The sequence below is a fragment of the Liolophura sinensis genome, chromosome 6 (assembly GCF_032854445.1).
Source record: "Liolophura sinensis isolate JHLJ2023 chromosome 6, CUHK_Ljap_v2, whole genome shotgun sequence".
In the NCBI taxonomy this organism is placed as follows: Eukaryota; Metazoa; Mollusca; class Polyplacophora; order Chitonida; family Chitonidae; genus Liolophura; species Liolophura sinensis.
Window position 1 is genome coordinate 57,860 of NC_088300.1, and position 19,490 is coordinate 77,349.

Consider the following 19,490-nt stretch of genomic DNA (forward strand, 5'->3'; position numbering starts at 1 on the left):
GTGAGTCCTGTAGCTCTTCCTGTGACTCCTGTAGCTCTTCCTGTGACTCCTGTAGCTCAGGTTTACATGTGTTATTCTGTAGGGTTGTTTTCGTCAGCCTTTTAGTGTCCATGATGTACACTGAGTGTATTACAGACTGTAGGGTAAGGTTAAGTAGGAGTCATGGATCAATCTCTGGAGGCCTGGTTATTGATGTCCCAGAGAAAAAATACATGTGCCAGCAGAAGGAAACAACAAGAAATATGTCGTGAAATATATCTGCAAGAGTCATGTGGTCAGTATAAGCTGGGACAATTTTTATGCATAATTTGCCAAGGTATAGCGGGCCAAGGTGGGCTCTTTACTCAGGTTTCCTCCAGCCATCAGTCTGACAACCATTGTGTATGAGGAAAGGTCTTGAAATGCATCATCAAATAAGATACTAGTCCTGTTTTTGTAGGTATGCTGTGTGATATGATACAGTGTGTAGTATAGATCAGAGATTGTAGCTATACTGTGTGATACGATACAGTGTGTAGTATAGATCAGAGATTGTAGGTATGCTGTGTGATACGATACAGTGTGTAGTATAGATCAGAGATTGTAGCTATACTGTGTGATACGATACGGTGTGTAGTATAGATCAGAGATTGTAGGTATGCTGGTTGATACGATACAGTGTGTAGTATAGATCAGAGATTGTAGCTATACTGTATGATACGATACAGTGTGTAGTATAGATCAGAGATTGTAGGTATGCTGTGTGATACAATACAGTGTGTAGGATAGATCAGAGATTGTAGGTATGCTGTGTGATACAATACAGTGTGTAGTGTAGATCAGAGCTTGTACATATAATGTGTGATACGATACAGTGTTTAGGATAGATCAGAGATTGTGGGTATGTTGTGTGATACGATACAGTGTGTAGTATAGATCAGAGATTGTAGGTATGCTGTGTGATACGATACAGTGTGTAGTATAGATCAGAGATTGTAGGTATGCTGTGTGATATGATACAGTGTGTAGTATAGATCAGAGCTTGTAAGTATGCTGTGTGATACGATACAGTTTGTAGTATAGATCAGAGATTGTAGGTATGCTGTGTGATACGATACAGTGTGTAGTATAGATCAGAGATTGTAGGTATGCTGTGTTATACAATACAGTGTGTGGTATAGATCAGAGATTGTAGGTATGCTGTGTGATACGACACAGTGTGTAGTATAGATCAGAGCTTGTAAGTATGCTGTGTGATACGATACAGTGTGTAGTATAGATCAGAGCTTGTAGGTATGCTTTGTGATATGATACAGTTTGTAGTATAGATCAGAGATTGTAGGTATGCTGTGTGATACGATACAGTGTGTAGTATAGATCAGAGATTGTAGCTTATGAGATGTTCATGTGTGGAAATATCACTTAAGTGCATGTGTAGTATGTTCACCTGGCTAACGTGGGTTTATAGTGCTAGTTGGCAAAACAAGCGAATCTGTTCACATAAATAATTGAGCTGTTCAAAGAGTACTGGTTAAATGAGCAGGAAGCATCTGGTACTGCACTTGTGGGGCATGGTGTCAGTGGAGAAAGTCCGCTGTTTAGTTAGAGAACAGTGTTGTATTATAGGATGAGCTGTGGGGAATAGTCTAGCTCGGCTTGGGTGTAATCCAAGTTTGCTGCATGTAAGAAGCAGAAGGAGAAGCTCAGAGTGGATTGGGATTTTTCTCTGCGGACACGAGTTAGTGGTAGTTTTGTTTAGCTTGGTCCCCAGATCTGCGTGACTGATCTATGTTTGGCACACGGGCAAATTGCGCCACAAGTTATGGCTTCTGCAGTCCCAGTGTCTTAGATAAATGGTGATGTGATTGCTAGTGGGAGCTAGTGATGTGTAGTCTAGTCTCAGAACGTGTTGGGCCATGAGCCATACAGATTGCTACATTCTGACATAGGTAAATTGGCTCGAGCAATTTCCTCAGCCTCTGTAACACTTAATGACTTGCCTGTTTTTTTTTCTCTTGATCCATTGCGTATTTCTGCCAAATTGATCTGACTTGTTTTTGTTTTGTTTTTTCATACATGTACAAATAGATGTCTCTTCCAATTTAATCATGACCTTAATTGCAGTCAGACGAGCTGGAAAAATAAGTGTAACTAGTTGCAGGACATTGCAGTTGTAATACATCAGATTCCAATACATAAACCAAATATTGGCTTCCCTGGCTTTATTGCACAGAAGGATGAGGTTCTGTCGTGCCCATAGCCATTTTGATGGAAATTCCGATTAAATAGAGACTGGTATAAACAGGTCATAATTGAGTGGACAAGCAATCAGTATTCTAAATTATGTATTGGTCAACGTAGCATTTAAACCTCATGGTGTGTTACACTGAAGTTAGATAAATGTACCTATAATGCACACATATGATTCCCAGTTTGATACATTGTCTTCTGAGAACTGATAAATGTCAGTAAGAAAGATTGCAGGAATTTTTATGAACATATACAACATGTTTTTCAGAAGTTGTGGACTTGTTTGCATGTTTACACTGTGTCTTGCCACTCTTTATAACATGCTCTCTGTATGTACTGGCTACAGAGTACTGGCATGTAGGGTCAGGCAGGACTAGGGTGAGGCTGGGTCCTGAGGCCAGGAGAAACAGTAATTAGTAATTCTGACAAGGTCCTAACAGCATCACCGGGACTGGCTTAACTATGTAGATAAGGTAAACGCTGAGAGCTCTGTGAGGCTAGCAGTTACCAAGGCTGTAACAAGCTACCATAGCTGTAACAGCTGATTGCACCAGGTTGCGTTACGTTTATATGTGTACACAATACAATCAGCAGTGGTAAATGAATTTCGGCTAGGAGAAAATGGTTAAGGAATATCAGTATAGATTGGAATTTGTGTGTCATGCATTCTATACACAATGTACATGTATACCTGTGTGTACATACTACAGATCAGCATTCTATATATCTGTGTGCACATACTACAGATCAGCATTCTATATATCTGTGTGCACATACTACAGATCAGCATTCTATATATCTGTGTGTACATACTACAGATCAGCATTCTATATATCTGTGTGCACATACTACAGATCAGCATTCTATATATCTGTGTGCACATACTACAGATCAGCATTCTATATATCTGTGTGCACATACTACAGATCAGCATTCTATATATCTGTGTGTACATACTACAGATCAGCATTCTATATATCTGTGTGCACATACTACAGATCAGCATTCTATATATCTGTGTGCACATACTACAGATCAGCATTCTATATATCTGTGTGTACATACTACAGATCAGCATTCTATATATCTGTGTGTACATACTACACATCAGACTACTAATTGTTAGAGTAAAAGAAAGCTGAAATATGGTTCATCATACAGGCAGCTGAAAACTATGCATAAAAATACTTCTATTTACGTTTCATATGTCCCTGCCAGTAAGCGGAGTGTATTATGTTGTAGCGGTTTTGTTCCTCTATCCATCGATGCGCTCCAGCTGTTTTCTGTGTTGAGTTTTAATTTTTGGTGAATACATAAATCCATACCCAGGTGACTGTGGGATGACTCAGATTTGCTCATTTCTGCACATGGTTACCAGATCGCCAGTTTCCGTTTATGTACTATATAGACAGATATTATTTTCGTTTCCGACTCACATTTGCTCATTTCTGCACATGGTTACCAGATCGCCAGTTTCCGTTTATGTACTATATAGACAGATATTATTTTCATTTCCAACTCACATTTGTCCATTTGCGTAGTTGTCATGGCTACCAGATTGCCATTTTCCCTCTGCATGCTATATAAATAGATATGATTTCATTTGGGCTGTAACTCCAACAGTTTTCCTCCTAGAGTTTTAAGTTTAGGTGGATACATACATGTACATGTAGATACACCGATTACGATGTGTCGTGACTCACATTTGTTCATTTTTGCAGTTGTCATGGTAACCAGATAGCCATTTCCCTGATATATACTATACAAATAGATACGAGTCGGTGTCCGCGCTACAATCTAAACTGTTTTCCACATGGAGTTTTAATTTTTGGTGGATACATAGATACACAGAGGATGGTGTGTCACGACTAACATTTGTCCATTTCCACGGTTGTCATGGTAACCGGTTAGCTGTTTTCATTGTATATACTATATAAATAGAAATGATTTCGTGTAAGAGCTACAACTCCAGCTTTGTTTCGCATAAAGTTTCATTTGTGGTATACACATTTGTCGACTTGCGTGGTTGTCATGCTAACCACACACCTATCATCAACTCCCATGAAGATTCCCCTCAGGGGTTATACTCACCACAGTGCTGCTGGTATTCTTTTATACATTTCAAACAATTGCATTTGTTTGGCGTATGTTGTGATCACCTGAACTTTTGAGCGCCTCACAAAAATCTAAAAAAATAAATGAAAGTATATTTATGTATAGTTTTAAGTGGCCTATCATAGTGATTACTACTTTGATTTGTAGAGCTCTTTTCCTGTAAAGAATTGTAGTTTTGCAGGAAACCTCCATGGCCGAGGTGGTTAGCATGTCAGCACAGTGCAGTGACCCAGCCTCTCACCAATGCGGTCACTGTAAGATCAAGTCCAGCTCATGCTGGCTTCCTCTCTGGCTGTATGGGGGGAAGGTCAGCAGCAACCGACCGATGGTCGGTGTACAACACCAATCAAATAAATAATAGCACTGTAATCTGATTTATTCATATCAGCATTCGTAGACATCTCTTCAAATCTTGTCAGGTCTGGACATCTGACTGTCAAAAGACTTGGTATGTCATTTTTCTCTCAACTTTTATGAACAATGCAGTGTACTGTGTATAGCACCATGATGTCCACTGGGCATAGCACCAAGATTTCTACTGGGCAAAGCGCCATGATGTCTACTGGGTAAGGCACCATGATGTCTACTGGGCATAGCACCAAGATTTCTACTGGGCATAGCGCCATGATGTCTACTGGGTATAGCACCATGATGTCTACTAGGTATAGCACCATGAGGTCTACTGGATGTAGCACCATGAAGTCTACTGGGTATAGCACCATGATGTCTACTGGGTATAGCACCATGATGTCTACTGGGTATAGCACCAAGACGTCTACTGGGTATAGCACCATGATGTCTACCGGGTATAGCACCATGATGTCTACTGGATGTAGCACCAAGATTTCTACTGGGCATAGCGCCATGATGTCTACTGGGTATAGCACCATGAAGTCTACTGGATGTAGCACCAAGATTTCTACTGGGCATAGCGCCATGATGTCTACTGGGTATAGCACCATGATGTCTACTAGGTATAGCACCATGAGGTCTACTGGATGTAGCACCATGAAGTCTGCTGGGTATAGCACCATGAGGTCTACTGGATGTAGCACCATGAAGTCTACTGGGTATAGCACCATGAGGTCTACTGGATGTAGCACCAAGATTTCTACTGGGCATAGCGCCATGATGTCTACTGGGTATAGCACCATGATGTCTACTAGGTATAGCACCATGAGGTCTACTGGATGTGGCACCATGAAGTCTACTGGGTATAGCACCATGATGTCTACTGGGTATAGCACCATGATGTCTACTGGGCATAGCACCATGAGGTCTACTGGATGTAGCACCATGAAGTCTACTGGGTATAGCACCATGATGTCTACTGGGTATAGCAACATGATGTCTACTGGGTATATCACCATGAAGTCTACTGGGTGTAGCACCATGAAGTCTACTGGGTATAGCACCATGATGTCTACTGGGTATATCACCATGAAGTCTACTGGGTGTAGCACCATGAAGTCTACTGGGTATAGCACCATGATGTCTACTGGGTATAGCAACATGATGTCTACTGGGTATATCACCATGAAGTCTACTGGGTATATCACCACGATGTCTACTGGGTATATCACCATGAAGTCTACTGGGTATATCACCATGACATCTACTAGATGTAGCACCATGATGTCTACTGGGCATAGCACCATGACGTCTACTGGGCATAGCACCATGACGTGATGTGGTCAGTGGGGAAACTTACAGAAAATATAATTCCAGTCCTCTTACAGACTTCATTTATTTATTTATTTATTTGAGTGGTTATTTATGCTGTACTCAGGAACATTTCACTTATACCAGCAGCTAGCATTGTAGTGGGAGGAAAACCGACAGAGCCCGGAGGAAACCAAATCTGCATGTTTCTGGCAGAGCCTTTTAATAACCCCTTGAGTTTGCAAGTACTTGAATGCTTATTTCAGTCTTTTGGTTTTGTACTCACGGTTCGGGTGTATAGTTACTAGTTCAGTCTATTGGTTATGTACCTACAGCCCAGGTGTAAACAGTATTTGTTCAGTCTATGTTTTTTTTACCGCTGACTTAGGTGTATACAGTTATTTGTTCAGGCTATTGGTTTTGCACCTACAGTCCGGGTGTATATAGTATTTGTTCAGGCTATTGGTTTCATACTTACAGTTTAAGTGTATATAGTATTTGTTCAGGCTATTGGTTTTGTACCCCTGGTCCGGGTTTAAGTAGTTATTTGTTCAGGCTATTTATTTTATACTTACGGTTCAGGTGTATATAGTATTTGTTCAGGCTATTGGTTTTGTACCCCTGGTCCAGGTTTAAGTAGTTATTTGTTCAGGCTTACAGTTCAGGTGTATATAGTATTTGTTCAGGCTATTGGTTTTATACCCCTGGTCCAGGTTTAAGTAGTTATTTGTTCAGGCTATTTGTTTTATACTTACGGTTCAGGTGTATATAGTATTTGTTCAGGCTATTGATTTTGTACCCCTGGTCCAGGTTTAAGTAGTTATTTGCTCAGGCTATTTGTTTTATACTTACGGTTCAGGTGTATATAGTATTTGTTCAGGCTATTGGTTTTGTACCCCTGGTCCAGGTTTAAGTAGTTAATTGTTCAGGCTATTTGTTTTATACTTACGGTTCAGGTGTATATAGTATTTGTTCAGGCTATTGGTTTTGTACCCCTGGTCCAGGTTTAAGTAGTTAATTGTTCAGGCTATTTGTTTTATACTTACGGTTCAGGTGTATATAGTATTTGTTCAGGCTATTGATTTTGTACCCCTGGTCCAGGTTTAAGTAGTTATTTGCTCAGGCTATTTGTTTTATACTTACAGTTCAGGTGTATATAGTATTTGTTCAGGCTATTGGTTTTGTACCCTTGGTCCAGGTTTAAGTAGTTATTTGTTCAGGCTATTGGTTTTGTACCCCTGTTCCAGGTTTAAGTAGTTATTTGTTCAGACTATTTGTTTTATACTTACGGTTCAGGTGTATATAGTATTTGTTCAGGCTGTTGGTTTTATACTTACGGTTCAGGTGTATATTGTATTTGTTAGGGTATTGGTCTCAAAAGAAAACTTATGTGGAAGAATGGTACATATTGTACAGTGGAAATGGCATATCTTGAGAAGATGCTGATTAGATTTTTCATCTTTATACATTTTCTGGCAAGCCGTGACGTCCAGGTAGGTTTGTACCTGTACCTTTAATTAGTGAAAATGTGGTGTCTGTTTAATAAAGCTGGACTTCCTCATTATAAAGCACAGATAAATTCGCATGTACTTGAGGAGGTGCAGCTGCATTGACCCAAGCCAGTTCTCACCTTACCTCTCTGTCTGTACAGGTATACATACATGTGCACAGATGTAAACATGTGTGCACCTGTTAGTTAGCTTGGAGTTGTGCAGACTGGGTGTTATGTGAACAGTGTGCTGTTCCTGACCAGCAGCACAGTGTAATCTGTACACCATAATATGTACAGAGTATCTGGAAGGCATGAGAAGGAAGTAACACCCAAGGCACAGGCACAGGCGCAGACACAGCCACAGGCGCAGACATGGATACAGACACAGACATAGGCACAGGCATAGACACAGACATAGGCACAGGTGCAGACACAGGCATAGGCACAGACACAGGTGCAGACACAGGCACAAGCATAGGAGCAGGCACAGGTGCAGACACAGGCGCAGACACAGGCATAGGCATAGGCACAGACACAGGCACAGATACAGGCATAGGCACAGACACAGGCGCAGACACAGACACAGGCATAGGCACAGGCACAGACACAGGCACAGGCACAAGCACAGACACAGGCACAGGCACAGTGTTCTTGTCTATATAGCTTTCTGGGAGTTTTACATATACATGAATGTGAAGCAAAATGGAGTGAAAATTCTCAGAAATCATCCAGGGAATTTGTCCTTTGTTCATTCATTGGCACTTGACTGATCCATGGAGATATGTCTTATTGAGAATGTATTGTTCTCTATGAGCGGTGCTCTCTTGATGGCGTTATCTTGTCTTTCTGTGGATGGTGTTGCCATGGTCCCGTGATGGTGTTGCCATGGTCCCGTGATGGTGTTGCCATGGTGTTGTTATGGTCCTGTGATGGTGTTGCCATGGTCTTCTTGATGGTGTTGCCATGGTGTTGTTGATGGTGTTGCTATGGTCCTGTGATAGTGTTGCCATGGTCCCGTGATGGTGTTGCCATGGTCTCGTGATGGTGTTGCCATGGTCTTGTTAATGATCTCCTCATTCTGTAATGAGATTACAAATGTGAAATGATTTTGAGCACATTTCCACTAAACATCCAAAGAAACACTACTGTAGCACTTGTCATCTACATGCATGCTTATGAAGTATGTAGTCAAGGACTTCACTGAAAGGTGCACTGTTCTCTTGAGCAGTGCCATTTTGGATTTTGAACTAAAACTTACGACAGTGTAGGTCATCACTTTTCCATTCATCCACATTTTATTGAACCTGTATAGCAAACAGCATATAAACATATCAGACTGGGCCATCTACTGATGCTGTGAAGTTACAGTAGACCATATACCGGTGCTCAATTCAGTACAGTATTTTATGATGGCCTTGACACCAATCTCTGTAGGCTGTGCCTGAAGGTGATGATAAATCAGTGTAGTCTGTCTCACCTGAGTGCCCTCAGTCTATAAAACTATCTCATTCGCCTATCAGCAGGTGGAAAACAATTGTAAACTTTTGTCATTTAAGAACACATGACGTCAACAGGTGAAGTGATGGAAGAGTAACCTGAACACTTGACCTTGCCCTTTTTTTGCCCCAACCTTCCAAATCCACAAGTTATACACTTACTGAAAGTGTCCATTCAAGTCATGAAACAACACATTAGCGGTTGACTCTCCTTTTTTTTATTTAATCTCATTAAGCTTTGCAGCAATTCATACTCAAGAGTATTACATTTATGTTTACATCCTCCTTTGCCAGGCGCTTAACAAAGTGTCGAACTTACATTTACTCGTTCACATCAACCATGGTCTGGGCGTATTCCACAAATCTATTTCCAACTCAAGTCAAGCTTTTGGAAATTGAAATTTTGTCCCCCTCATCAGTGTTATCTGAAGAGAAACAATTCAGTTTCCCGTGCGAAAAACTAAGTATCACAAAGAGTTAACTCTGACTCTGACTTAAGTCAAAAACAGCTTTGTGGAGTTGGGCCCAGACATATACATGTAAGTCTCATGACATAGACTTGTAAGTCTCATGATATATACATGTAAATCTCATGATATATACCTGTAAGTCTCCTGACATATACATGTAAGTCCCATGACGTATACATGTAAGTCTCATGATGTATACTATGTAAGTCTCATGATGTATTTTCACAATGATTCCTGAGAGTTCTACTGATTTTGAGAAAGGTGTTTTGATGTTTGCTTGAAACATGGGATGGTATTCTACTAGAAAAGTTTCAGCACCAAATATATTATTTTGGGATATTTATTTGACTGCATTCTTCTGGGCAAAATTTGAGGTCATTCAGGTACATGTTAAACTTAATAAACTGGCTTTGAATAGTAAAACAGATCAACATCCCCAGACTTACAGATATGATGTGGACATATAATGAATACCAAGTAGTTACCAGTTGATGTTTCCTTTTTTAATTAAAACCCTGAAAAAACGTGTTTTGTGAATTTGCAGAATTACGGTCAACCTAAATCATCATCTTCCCAAATTGTATACATGCAAGTGTATATGTCTTCTGAACTTGATAATTAATATAGATCTATAAAACTATAATTATGTAAGTTCGTAATACGGATAATTATAACGGACTGTGAAGCATGCTGCATGTACATGCTTCACCTAAGCCAGCAGTACACGGGCAGGTAGGGCTTATGGTGGAGATGTTATTAGCTGCTGAGCTGGGGAAGCGTAGTATAGCTGGTTCTAAGGCTGAGGTCTAAGTGCTGAGGAGGACATAGATACTGGCCTGGTAGAACAGAGCCCTCCCTTTTATGGAAGTCCAGCTGTGATGCTGAACACAGTGTCAGTCTGCTCAGCAGACAAGCTCATCTCTGGGGGGGAGGGGAGGGGGGGGAGCTGGCCCTCTCACTTATCAAAGCAATGCTTCAGTCAGATCACTGGAAAACTGTACTGGACTGTGAATGTAGAAAGGCTTCTAGGTCCTCATTGGGGTAGCCTTACTGGTGTCTGAGGAGACTGATCACACACAGTAATATCACCCTCAACCTGGGGAACCCATTAAAGTTGTGCATGGGTAGGGTTTATACTCCCACCAGCTCTGTCTACATGTACACATACAGTGATATCACACACAGTAATATCCCCCTCAACCTGGGGAACCCATTAAAGTTGTGCATGGGTAGGGTTTATACTTTCACCATCTCTGTCTACATGTACATATACAGTGATATCACACACAGTAATATCACCCTCAACCTGGGGAAGCCATTAAAGTTGTACATGGGTAGGGTTTATACTCCCACCATCTCTGTCTACATGTACACATACAGTGATATCACACACAGTAATATCCCCCTCAACCTGGGGAACCCATTAAAGTTGTGCATGGGTAGGGTTTATACTCCCACCATCTCTGTCTACATGAACACATACAGTGATATCACACACAGTAATATCACCCTCAGCCTGGAGAACCCCTTAAAGTTGTGCATGGGTAGGGCTTATACTCCCACCATCTCTGTCTACATGTACACATACAGTGATATCACACACAGTAATATCACCCTCAACCTGGAGAACCCCTTAAAGTTGTGCATGGGTAGGGTTTATACTCTCACCAGCTCTGTCTACATGTACACATACAGTGATATCACACACAGTAATATCACTCTCAACGTGGGGAAGCCATTAAAGTTGTGCATGGGTAGGGTTTATACTCCCACCATCTCTGTCTACATGTACACATACAGTGATATCACACACAGTAATATCACTCTCAACGTGGGGAAGCCATTAAAGTTGTGCATGGGTAGGGTTTATACTTTCACCAGCTCTGTCTACCTGTACACATACAGTGATATCACACACAGTAATATCACCCTCAAGCTGGGGAAGCCATTAAAGTTGTGCATGGGTAGGGTTTATACTCTCACCAGCTCTGTCTACATGTACACATACAGTGATATCACACACAGTAATATCACCCTCAACCTGGGGAAGCCATTAAAGTTGTACATGGGTAGGGTTTATACTCTCACCAGCTCTGTCTACATGTACACATACAGTGATATCACATACAGTAATATCACCCTCAACCTGGGGAAGCCATTAAAGTTGTGCATGGGTAGGGTTTATACTCTCACCAGCTCTGTCTACATGAACACATACAGTGATATCACACACAGTAATATCACCCTCAACCTGGGGAAGCCATTAAAGTTGTGCATGGGTAGGGTTTATACTCTCACCAGCTCTGTCTACATGAACACATACAGTGATATCACACACAGTAATATCACCCTCAACCTGGGGAACCCCTTAAAGTTGTGCATGGGTAGGGTTTATACTCTCACCATCTCTGTCTACATGTACACATACAGTGATATCACACACAGTAATATCACCCTCAACCTATGGAAGCCATTAAAGTTGTGCATGGGTAGAGTTTATACTCTCACCAGCTCTGTCTACATGAACACATACAGTGATATCACACACAGTAATATCACCCTCAACCTGGGGAAGCCATTAAAGTTGTGCATGGGTAGGGTTTATACTCCCACCATCTCTGTCTACATGTACACATACAGTGATATCACACACAGTAATATAACCCTCAACCTGGGGAAGCCATTAAAGTTGTGCATGGGTAGGGTGTATACTCTCACCAGCTCTGTCTACATGAACACATACAGTGATATCACACACAGTAATATCACCCTCAACCTGGGGAAGCCATTAAAGTTGTGCATGGGTAGGGTTTATACTCCCACCATCTCTGTCTACATGAACACATACAGTGATATCACACACAGTAATATCACCCTCAACCTGGGGAAGCCATTAAGGCTGTACATGGGTAGGGTTTATACTCTCACCAGCTCTGTCTACATGTACACATACAGTGATATCACACACAGTAATATCACCCTCAACCTATGGAAGCCATTAAAGTTGTGCATGGGTAGGGTTTATACTCTCACCAGCTCTGTCTACATGTACACATACAGTAATATCACCCTCAACCTGGGGAACCCGTTAAAGTTGTGCATGGGTTTTATAGGGTTTATACAGTATGTACAGTAACCTGTATTTAACAAAACTGTTACAAGCCTGGCCGACTTCCTGACAACAGACTTGATACAGTGTACTTTATACTTCAGTGCATGTTTTCTCCTGTAGAATTGTGTGGGTAAGGAGTATGTGTTGATTCCTAACAGGCATTGTAGCAGTTATATTCAGTACATGGGCTACATTCAGTACATGGTCTACATTCAGTACATGGGCTACATTCATTACATGGTACATGGGCTACATTCATTACATGGGCTACATTCATTACATGGTACATGGGCTACATTCATTACATGGGTTACATTCATTACATGGGTTACATTCAGTACATTGGCTACATTCATTACATGGTACATGAGCTACATTCATTACATGGGCTACATTCATTATATGGGCTGCACTCATTACATGGGCTGCACTCATTACATGGGCTACACTCAGTACATGGGCTACATTCAGTACATGGGCTACATTCTGTACATGGGCTGCATTCATTACATGGGTTACATTCAGTACATTGGCTACATTCATTACATGGTACATGGGCTACATTCATTACATGGGTTACATTCAGTACATTGGCTGCATACTGTGGTTGGGGATGTATGAAAGCTGATCCTGCTGACCACAAGCAGAGATTACTCAATCTTAGTCTCTTACACATAAATATCACTGGATATAATGTTATAATGGGTACAAATCTCAAACTTCTGTTTGAACCAAAGACAAGTTCTGTCCATAACCATGTTTTTGTCTCATGTTCCAATCAACTTATTTGTGCCTCTGACAGACGAATACTTCAATTTGAGGCGTCATTTGATCTCCAGGTTTTGTGGACTCATAAGGCTAGAGTCTCTTATTTTTTATTGGCATCATTTTGTGAGAATCCTTGATTTGTACAATGATTTGACTAAGACGTGTGGTGGCCCCGTTTCGTGAAAATCCTTGATTTGTACAATGATTTGACTAAGACATGTGGTGGCCTCGTTTTGTGAAAATCCTTTGTTTTGTGAGAATCCTTGATTTGTACAATGATTTGACTAAGACATGTGGTGGCCTCGTTTTGTGAGAATCCTTGATTTGTACAATGATTTGACTAAGACATGTGGTGGCCTCATTTTGTGAAAATCCTTGATTTGTACAATGATTTGACTAAGACATGTGGTGGCCTCGTTTTGTGAAAATCCTTGATTTGTACAATGATTTGACTAAGACATGTGGTGGCCTCTTTTTGTGAGAATCCTTGATTTGTACAATGATTTGACTAAGACATGTGGTGGCCTCATTTTGTGAAAATCCTTGATTTTGCTGGAGTTATTTATGTACAGTCACCAGGTCCATGATTTGATGTCATCTTAGGCAGTGTTTTTACTAAACCTGTGATTATCTATAAATAATTAAATGATTGAATGTAACATGCAAGAAGAATATTCAGGCAGCTATTCATTGTTTATGTACAGATATTGAGATTATTGTCATTGAAGTTTCCATCAGTTGGTGAACTCAGCTGTTAAGGGATGGCTGGAAATGTGCAGCCTGTACATAGATCTACGTGTCTGAAGGCAGGCATACTTGTTGTGGCAGTCCTCGTCAATACTGGATATCTGAAGGCAGTAACCTTTCACTTTCGTGCAATAATGTACAAGTAGCATAATGAAGCATGGAATTATGAGCTTTCCAGCATAGTTCTTCATGAATAATTTATTGGACCTTGTATGTATGTAGCAGATGATACGTGCAGCACATCCCCATACCCCACGCATGGTCTTCATGACATGTGCATGTGTATAACTCAAGTGGTTCGGGCTTCCCATTGACTACGCTGTGGAAGAATGGGGTAGGGGTTTCATGAAACAGGATGGAAATTATCTGTAATCTGCATCATCCAGTGAGGGTATACATCGTCCTGTTTGAGTATGCACTGTTCCCTGTGGGTGTGCACCATCCTGTGTGGGTGTGCACTGTCCCAAATGGGTGTGCATCATCCCGTGTGGGTGTGCACTGTCCTGCGTGGGTGCACCGTTTTGTGTGGGTGTGCACTATCCCGTGGGGGTGTGCACTGCCCTGTGTGGGTGTGCACTGTCCCGTGTGGGTGTGCACCGTCCCGTGTGGGTGCGCACCATCTTGTGTGGGTGTTTTTGTTTACAGGATGCTCCACCAGATGTAACAGTATTTGTGTTTTTCTTTACAGTACGTTCCACCAGATGTATCAGTATTTGTGTTTTTGTTTACAGTATGTTCCACCAGATGTATCAGTATTTGTGTTTTTGTTTACAGTATGTTCCACCAGATGTATCAGTATTTGTGTTTTTGTTTACAGGATGTTCCACCAGATGTATCAGTATTTGTGTTTTTGTCCACAGGATGTTCCACCAGATACATCAGTATGTGTCTTTGTACTGGAGCAAGCCCTTTCTGTCAGAGCACTACAAGAGATGGTCACTTCTACATCCCAAGATTCCACCGTAAGTTTGGTAAATCATTGTTTTATTGTGTAACATTGCACCATGTACCTGTATAACAGTTGTAGCATGTAAATCAGGTGTATATCTCTGGGTACATGTCTATACATGTATATGATGGCATGTAGATTTACTATATTTATAGGGAATCAGCCGACAAATACTTGCTGTATTTCTCAAGTTTACATACACGTTTATGGTTGTATCAACTACCACTGAAATGCTTGATAACAAATTACACATACATGTAAAGCCACAGATCCAGAAGAACAAAGAACAGTGCTCAGGTAAGTCATATAAGTCATATACAGGTAGGTATACTTGTTATGTGACAAGTGGGAAATGAACATGTAGGCGAGGAACATTAGGAAATAGTGAGGCCAGTGTGTCTCAGAGAACTTGTAATGATGTGTACATGTAATACTGTGTTAGAACTAAGTGCGTAGATAGACATTGGTAAAGACATGAAATGTGGCATAGATAGACATTGGTAAAGACGTGAAACGTGGCGTAGATAGACTGGTAAAGACATGAAATGTGTCACTCATGCATTTTCTTAGTGAAAATGAAAAACATGAAATACATTTGAATGTGTATGTTGAATGTTTATTGTTCTGTCTCATTACATACCTCTCATGTCCTATAGAATGTTTATTGTTCTGTCTCAGTACATACCTCTCATGTCCTATAGAATGTTTATTGTTCTGTCTCAATACATACCTCTCATGTTCTATAAAATGTTTATTGTTCTGTCTCATTACATACCTCTCCTGTCCTATAGAATGTTTATTGTTCTGTCTCAATACATACCTCTCATGTCCTATAGAATCTTTATTGTTCTGTCTCATTACATACCTCTCCTTTCCTATAGAATGTTTATTGTCCTGTCTCAATACATACCTCTCATGTCCTATAAAATGTTTATTGTTCTGTCTCATTACATACCTCTCATGTCCTATAGAATGTTTATTGTTCTGCCTCAATACATACCTCTCATGTCCTATAGAATGTTTATTGTTCTGTCTCATTACATACCTCTCATGTCCTATAAAATGTTTATTGTTCTGTCTCATTACATACCTTGCATGTCCTATAGAATGTTTATTGTTCTGTCTCAATACATACCTCTCCTGTCCTATAGAATGTTTATTGTTCTGTCTCATTACATACCTCTCCTGTCCTATAGAATGTTTATTGTTCTGTCTCAATACATACCTCTCCTGTCCTATAGAATGTTTATTGTTCTGTCTCAATACATACCTCTCCTGTCCTATAGAATGTTTATTGTTCTGTCTCATTACATACCTCTCATGTCCTATAGAATGTTTATTGTTCTGTCTCAATACATACATCTCATGTCCTATACTCACCCAGCCTTGACCTTAAGTCACAAGACAATTACATCTTCATATTCAAGCCTGGGCTGTAATGTTCTAGATGTATGTACCTGAAGTTACCGTTGTTCCCTAATGAGTTCAGCCAATGGGAATTATAGAAAGTGGTTATATTTGCATACACGTGTACATGTACATACACATAGTTCACATAATACTTATACAGACCTGTACATGTGTACTAGGCTTCTCATCAGAATACAGTGAACCGGATACCATTCCCTTAAGTGATAAGTTTGGACATTTTGATACTCTTTTGTTATTCTCAAATGTCATCCTCTGACAACTCTTCATGTGCATGTTAGTTGTCCAGACTTTAGGTAATAATTTTAAATGGACATAAAGTGATATTAATGCAACAGTTAATTCTTCATGAAGAAGTTTAAAGACGTGCTGTATGATTAACTAAATGTATATTTCAGATGTGCAGTATTGAAGGGTGAAGCATCATGGATAAACATGCTGCCAGAAGTTGAGCCTAGTAGATACCTGTAGTTGTCTTCTCTGTTTCAGGCCACTCAGTCTGGACACAGGACATTATTATATGGCCATGCTGTACTACTTAAACACCTGCACAGTAACATGGTAAGGAACCCTGCTCTTGTCTAAAAATCATCTGGTAGGGTTTTGAAGCCAGTGTATGAGGAAAGTAATGCCATTGTATATTTCAGACTTATTTGAAAACTTGTAAGAAATGTTGCTAGGGATATTTGTACATGTAATTAGTTAGACTGCAAATGTACCACTGTGATGTGTAGTTGTGACAAATCAGACCTGGAGACCTTAAGGTATTTAAATGGTCTATGCAAGCAAGACATTTTTTGGGGTTCCGAAAACTGCCCGCTTTTTTAGGGTAAATAACTTGATCATTAAAAATGCACAATAAGGTACAAGTACTAGTAGATACCACTTCTGGCAATGCATTTGTTACCAGCTATACATGATATTGTCATATTTTAGCTAAAATTTATTCTAATATTTGTGTGTATTCACATTTGTTCCTCAATATTGTAAAAGAGAAGGTTTTGATTTTTTTTTGATTCATGCATGTAGGTCAAATTGTATCTCAGTTGATCCTGTTTTTTCTGCCTTTGTCCCCATCCTGCAGTATTTGTCCTGTCTGTCCACAAGCTCCTCCAATGACAAACTGGCCTTTGATGTGGGTCTTCAGGAGATGGCTCATGGTAAGATACACAACTTTTTAACCCCTCTGCCAACCTTGACCAAGGGCTAAGGTCTTGGTTAAATCTGTCAGTTCATGTGTTGTTCTGTTACCAAAAAACATCCTGAGAACAGATTTATGTATCTACATGAACTGTGTGTACACTGTAAATTGTGATGAATTTGTGCCTTTCCTTGTGTTGGGAGAGTATCCAAGCCGAAAAATTATATCTATCTGAGCGATCAAATTCAATGGATCTTTTTCTGTAGAATGTATGCTATGCTTCCTAGTTGCTTGTGAACTGTCATTGTTTCATCCAATGCTGGTTTTGTCTGTACCAGGGGAGTCATGCTGGTGGACAATTCACCCAGCCTCCAAGCAGAGATCAGAGGGTGAAAAGGTTAGGGTCGGGGATGACCTCATCCTTGTCAGTGTGTCCTCCGAGAGGTACCTGGTAAGTGCAAACATTTTTTTCAATAGTGTACCTCACAAGGTGGTACTACAGATAATATAAGGTTTGAGCACTGTACATGTACACATGTACACATGTACAAGTGTTACTGCTGTACTGTCAGGTAGTTTTACAGGCTCTGCCAATCACTTTATAAACCTTACATATCCTCAACTGTTAACCTCTCCGGCATTATCCTGGTGTGGCATACATTACAGAAACTCTTACGACCGTGCATGCTTTCTGTTTGTCAGCACATAGGCAGTGGGGCCAGTGTGATCGCATCCTTTCAGCAGACCTTGTGGACTGTTGCTCCTGTGTGCTCTGGGGCAATACGACAGAAGACTTTAGGTATGAAGATTAATTTTTAGATATGATTATTATTGTATGGATAAAAAACTTATGCTGTCATTATTTTGTTTCACTATTTTGTTCACAGTAATTTGTGATACATTTCAATTTTCACATGCTTTTATGAATGTTGGGGCATATTTATTTGATTACTGTATGGTTAGGAAACTCAAGGACAAAGTTGTGTGATGACAAAAATTAAGAGTATTTTTAGTTACACTCATTTCCAACAGTTAATGTTGCTGTTGTTGTTCTGTAGGTTATGTATTTGGTGGAGATGTTTTGAGACTGTTCCATGGTCACATGGATGAATGTCTGGCCATGCCACAAGCTGGCAGTGATAATGAACACAAGTAAGTTATCCCCTAATGTCTGATGTCACAAGCTGGCAATGATAATGAACACAAGTAAGTTGTCCTCTAATGTCTGATGTCATAAGCTGGCAATGATAATGAACACAAGTAAGTTGTCCTCTAATGTCTGATGTCATAAGCTGGCAATGATAATGAATACAAGTAAATTATCCTCTAATGTCTGATACCACAAGTGATAATGAACACAAGTAGAATATCCTTTAACTTGGTGTCTATATGTCCTTGTGATTAAACATAAGATAATGTTCATGGACTACTACATGTGTATATACAAGTACATGTAGAACTGGTGTACTTTTCTTGTAGTTAGACCTGTCACATGTAGCTTCAATGTATACACCATTTGCTGTGCTAAGGAGGAGCTATGTGCAGTCGTGCCAGGTCATTGTGTGTACATCTATTTTGTATGTTTGGGTGCTGTAATGTATGAGACAGGAGCTATGTGCGGTCGTGCCAGGTCATTGTGTGTGCATCTATTTGGTATGTTTGTGTGCTGTAATGTGTGAGACAGGAGCTGTTTGCAGTCATGCCAGGTCATTGTGTGTACATCTGTTTGGTATGTTTTGGTGCTGTAATGTGTGAGGCAGGAGCTGTTTGCAGTCATGCCAGGTCATTGTGTGTACATCTGTTTGGTATGTTTTGGGTGCTGTAATGTGTGAGACAGGAGCTGCGTGCAGTCATGCCAGGTCATTGTGTGTACATCTATTT

The 19,490-nt window shown here is 40.3% G+C and overlaps 1 protein-coding gene across 1 annotated transcript in view; it reads left to right on the plus strand.

Moving 5' to 3' along the window:
• Positions 1-19,490, plus strand: part of LOC135468178 (ryanodine receptor 2-like) — a 171,824-nt gene that overhangs the window by 14,181 nt on the left and 138,153 nt on the right. The window contains exons 3-8 of the mRNA XM_064746268.1: positions 14,952-15,053; positions 16,958-17,029; positions 17,553-17,628; positions 17,948-18,060; positions 18,312-18,408; positions 18,668-18,761. Coding sequence (XP_064602338.1) covers positions 14,952-15,053; positions 16,958-17,029; positions 17,553-17,628; positions 17,948-18,060; positions 18,312-18,408; positions 18,668-18,761 — 554 coding nt within the window. The remainder of the gene's footprint in view (positions 1-14,951; positions 15,054-16,957; positions 17,030-17,552; positions 17,629-17,947; positions 18,061-18,311; positions 18,409-18,667; positions 18,762-19,490) is intronic.